Below are 4,707 nucleotides of genomic sequence, written 5' to 3'. Positions count from 1 at the left end.
CTCCTCCTTGTGAGGCATGTTGGGGGTCCCTGGTGTAGGCACTTGGCTGCACACCAGACCCATCAGCCTACTGTTAGTACCAGCCTCCTTGGTCACTGCCACCATGAAGCCCTCAGGCTCTCCCACCACCGCTACTGGCAGCAGTACTGGGAAGGCCATAGCCTTAGCTTGTTCCTGGTGTTGATACTCTGGGGCCTTGGACAAGTCCCTATTATCCATCTGAGTTTCTTTTCTGTTAAATAAAACCGGCAATACCTTCTCTTAAGGATAAGAGAAAATAGTTGCTTTGGAAGTCAGCTAAGGAGAGAGGGAATATGGTTTGGAAGACTCTCTGAGGGTGGGAACCAGGTGGGTAGGCATTAGTGTGGAGTCCTTCCTGGGTGAGCCAGTGGATTAAGGGAAACCACAGTCCCTTGAAACTTCCACCCTTCTGGAGAAACCCATTTCACCCCTCCCAGAAAAGAGTGCCCTGGAACATCACCAGAAGGAGGCTCCCCAGAGCCCACTGGCCTGGGCATTTCACTGAGCTCTCTGAAGGAAGCGCTCAGGGGAGAACTTGATCCTGTTCCATGGAGCCAGGAGCCTCTGTTGCCTTGGTCAGCCCTCCTGCTAGTGAACCCCTGATGTGTCAGAAGGGGCCCAGCCCAAGTCTACAGGGAGCAATACAGGGGCAGAGGAAGAGCGTTGTGGCTTCTGGGACCATTCTGCAGAGGTTTACATCTCCTGAGCCCTGACAGGCAGGACCTGCAGCTGAGCCTTTCTGTGCCACAATTTTCTTTTGTCTGTTTTCCTCCTAGGGGTATTAGCCCCAGCCCGGTCCCTCAGCCTTCTGACGCCCCTGATGCAACCATGGGTGGTGGCAGTGACTAGGTGGCCCCCTTCCACACCTGTCGCTCAGCGGCGATTCTCAGCAGGGCCCAGCAGTTCTCCCAGTCAGCGCCGGCACAGGTAGGAGCAAAACCCTGGTCGTGGGGCCATGGGAGACAAGGATGAACGCCCTTTTAACCCAGTGGGTTGGGACCCAGCTGCTCAACCTACTCTGTATGCAAGCTGCCCCTCTAAGACCTCCTGGGGCCTCCTCTCTGTGGTGCAGCCCCAGTCGTGAGGGCCCCCTGGCCAGCGCTCCTGCCCAGGATGAGCGCTTACCCTCCCAGCAGCCGCTGCACCAGTCACCTCACCTCCCCGTAGAGGAGCGCCGAACTTCGGCTCCTGCCGGCGGGAGCCCCCGAATGCTGCACCCGGCCACCCAGCAGAGCCCGTTCATGGTTGATCTCCACGACCAGGTAGGCACAGTACACCCTTAACCCTCAGGACTCCCCCCTCTTCAGCAAGCCCATCTAGGAGCAGAGGTAGCAAAGTCCCAGCTTCATCCACCTTGCTTAACTCCCGTTATGCTCAAGGGAGGTGTCATTAGCACTCTTCTACAGATGGGTAAACTGGGACCTAGGAAAGGAATGGCCTTCCCTGTGGTCATACAGTAGGTGACTGGCAGAACTGGAAGCCTGTCCCAGGTCACCAAAGGATTCTCTCTGCCAGGGTATGGTGACGGGTGGGGACTAGGACAGGGCCAGCCAGCTCTGCACATCTGTAGATGCCGGTAGAGAAAAAGACTGAAGCTAGTGCTGGATCTGACAGGACCTTCCTTCCTGTGAGACCCTGTGGCCAAATCTCCCTACAGCTCCCTGGGGCTCTGTTTACTTACAGGTGCACCAGGGACCCGTCCCTCTGTCCTACACAGTCACCACCGTGACGACCCAAGGCTTTCCCTTGCCTGCAGGCCAGCACATCCCTGGCTGCAGTGCCCAGCAGCTCCCAGCATGCTCTGTGATGTTCAGTGGACAGCACTACCCCCTCTGCTGCCTCCCGCCCCCAGTGAGTATGCCCTCTGTGTGCCCCACCCAGTCCTGAAGAAAGCCCCCCATTGGGCTGGTGGCTCTGTGCTCCAGTTGGACAGCTGAGAGCTGGCCTGGGCCACACTCCTGACCCATCAGGCTGGCAGAGCAGTGCCCAGCCTTTGGACCACGGTCCTCCCTGGGAGAGAGTGTGATTTGATGACATAGCACTGGATCCCACCCCTTGAGGGTGTGGTATATCCTCCACCAGGGAGGGGGTGTTGAAGGGGAAACCTTGTGCAGGTAGATGGACCCTGGCTTGAACACAGGACGCACTATCCAGCCCCACCCTCTCCCACAGCTGATCCAGGCCTGCACCATGCAGCAGCTCCCGGTGCCCTACCAGGCCTACCCCCACCTCATCTCCAGCGACCACTATATCCTGCACCCCCCACCGCCAGCCCCGCCCCCCCAGCCTACCCACATGGCCCCCCTTGGCCAGTTCGTGTCACTGCAGACCCAGCACCCAAGAATGGTGAGTCTGGGGGTGAGGCTGAGGCGAAGTCAGGGTGAGATGGGATTTTCCTCAGCTGGCCGCTGATCTGAGCACACCTTTTCAGCCTTTGCAGCGGCTTGATAACGATGTGGACCTGCGGGGGGACCAGCACCCCCTGGGGAGCTTCACCTACTCCACCTCGGCCCCTGGCCCCACCCTCTCTCCATCTATGCCCCTGCACTACCTGCCCCATGAGCCGCTGCCCCAGGAGCTGCCCTTCGGCATGGTAAGTGCTGCCTCCCCTCGCCCAGGTGGCCTGGGTTGTCTAGGACAGTGAGGGCAGGCCCCTGACCTGCCTGGCCCTGGTCGTCACCCCCCACAGCCATATTCCCACATGATGCCGCGGAGACTGAACACCCAGAGATACCGTCTGCAGCAGCCATTACCACCGCCGCCCCCACCACCACCGCCTCCACCACCTTATTACCCCAGTTTCCTGCCCTACTTCCTGTAAGTACCAGCGGCTCTGCCTCAGAGTCTTTGAGACCTTGTCCTCCTGGGGCCTCTAGGTCCAGGGCCAGATTTGGACAGACCCTATGGGCTCCCCATGTGGTCTTGGCAGAGCTCCCAGCTTCATCTGCTTGGAGGGAGTGGAGCATGACCCCAGATCTGACTCTTGAGCTTTCATGCTTGCCTCCCTCTAGCTCAATGCTGCCGATGTCACCCACCACGATGGGACCCACCATCAGCCTGGACCTTGATGTGGATGACGTGGAGATGGAGAACTATGAGGTCTGGTGAAGATACTCGGGGGTGGGGGTCTGGAGAGCTCTGGCCCCGGAGCCACTCACCCTGCATCTCCATTTCCCCCACGCAGGCCCTCCTGAACCTGGCGGAGCGGCTGGGCGACGCCAAGCCCCGTGGCCTCACCAAAGCTGACATTGAGCAGCTCCCATCCTACCGCTTCAATCCTGACAGCCATCAGTCAGAACAGACGCTGTGAGTGCCACCCCGGCTTCCTGCCCCCAAGTGCTGGGAGGGCTAGGGGAGCCCTGGTCAGAGTGCGTCCGTGGTGGGTCTTGCCCGGGACCCTCTGTGCAGACCTGGATGGTGTGGGCTTCCCTCTAGGTGCGTTGTCTGCTTCAGTGACTTTGAGGCGAGGCAGCTACTGCGGGTTCTCCCCTGCAACCACGAGTTCCACACCAAGTGCATCGACAAGTGGTTAAAGGTAACAGCTGGAGTTGGCTCCTGGCAGCTCTGGAGCGGTGAGGGAGGAGGGTGGGCCCTGAGAGTCTCTTTCGCCTTTTTTATCATTTACAAGGTCTACTTTCATCCAGGGATCTCGGGTCCCCTGAAGTACACTGGGTAAGGGGCGATGCTCAGGTAGGGATGGAGCCTGATATGTGGCTACTTCCCACCCCTGCCCCAGGCCAACCGGACGTGCCCCATCTGCCGGGCCGATGCCTCCGAGGTGCCCAGGGAGGCGGAGTGAGGCCACACAGCTGCCCGGAAGAACCCTGCTCCCGAAGCTCTGGAATCTCGGGGGGGGGTGGGGGGTGGGACCCGGGAGGATGGGAAGGAGTTCCCGAGCCTGCCCCGCCATCCCCACCTGCCTCTCCAGAGCCGGTGCCAGGGTCAGCCCCGCGAGACCCCCTGCAATAAGCCCCTGCGTTTGCCAAGCTCCAAAGACTCCTTCCTGGTCTGCCTGCCTGTCTGCTCGCCTGAGCTGCCCGAGGGCCCCGACTCCACTTGCCTCCTGTTGGTCTTTGGGGCCTGTCTCTTCTTCCTTCTTAGCCAGGGATCCTCCCCCCCTCAGTGTGGCTAGTGGGGACCCTAGGCCCCAGGATGGGCAGAGGGGGCCCCCTCCTGGGTCGCCTGGTCTCTTGCACTGAAGTGGCACACCTTTTGCCCGAGTGGCAGTGGTGGGTGCTCAGGCAGATGGGGCATGAGGCCATTTTCTGAGCCCCAAACTGGGTCATCCCCCCTTGACCTCAGACTCAGGCAGCCAGCCCACACAGGCTACTGTAGAAGGGTGGCTCTGGCTCTGAGGGCACCCTCAACCCTGGCACAACATTCCAGCCCCTGCCCCTAGGCTGGAGGGCACAGAGCCACCTGCTCAGGAGACAGGCTCTGAGCAGGCAGTGGACATCCTGCACCAGGTCAGGGCCATGCCACAGGGCCCTCTCTGCTCCGGGTGGCTGTCCCCCATATCAGTGACCAGGCCTGACCCCTGCTCGATCTCCCTCTGTCGTGTTGCATGAACATGAGGAGCAGTTTTTGTTTATTCATTTGGCCCAGAATCGTGTGTAGGATTTCGGGGTGTGGATTTTTTAAAAGTTTTTTTTTTTCCTTTTTGATTTTATGAGGGGGTCTAGGAGC

General features: G+C 59.9%; 1 protein-coding gene across 2 annotated transcripts; it reads left to right on the top strand.

The window, feature by feature from the left end:
• The first annotated feature begins 797 nt into the window (after positions 1–797).
• Positions 798–3,878, top strand: RNF44 (ring finger protein 44). Of its 2 annotated transcripts, none has more exons than XM_006884381.1 (10): positions 798–923; positions 1,107–1,283; positions 1,705–1,872; positions 2,194–2,367; positions 2,453–2,614; positions 2,711–2,838; positions 3,033–3,120; positions 3,206–3,327; positions 3,457–3,556; positions 3,758–3,878. In XM_006884381.1, exons 2-10 carry the CDS (start codon positions 1,230–1,232, stop codon positions 3,818–3,820), a joined length of 1,059 nt encoding a protein of 352 aa, XP_006884443.1. In that variant the 5' UTR covers positions 798–923; positions 1,107–1,229; the 3' UTR covers positions 3,821–3,878. The 2 variants fall into 2 exon arrangements, with proteins under 2 accessions (XP_006884443.1, XP_006884442.1); XM_006884380.1 differs by having other exon boundaries at positions 842–937; positions 1,083–1,283; positions 3,758–3,820.
• The last annotated feature ends 829 nt before the right edge of the window (positions 3,879–4,707 follow it).

The sequence above is a fragment of the Elephantulus edwardii genome, unplaced genomic scaffold, assembly GCF_000299155.1.
Source record: "Elephantulus edwardii isolate Elephantulus edwardi_28Jun2011 unplaced genomic scaffold, EleEdw1.0 scaffold00033, whole genome shotgun sequence".
Lineage (NCBI taxonomy): Eukaryota > Metazoa > Chordata > Mammalia > Macroscelidea > Macroscelididae > Elephantulus > Elephantulus edwardii.
The sequence above is the reverse complement of the archived record's forward strand: the minus strand, read 5'-3'. Positions and strand labels throughout refer to the sequence as shown.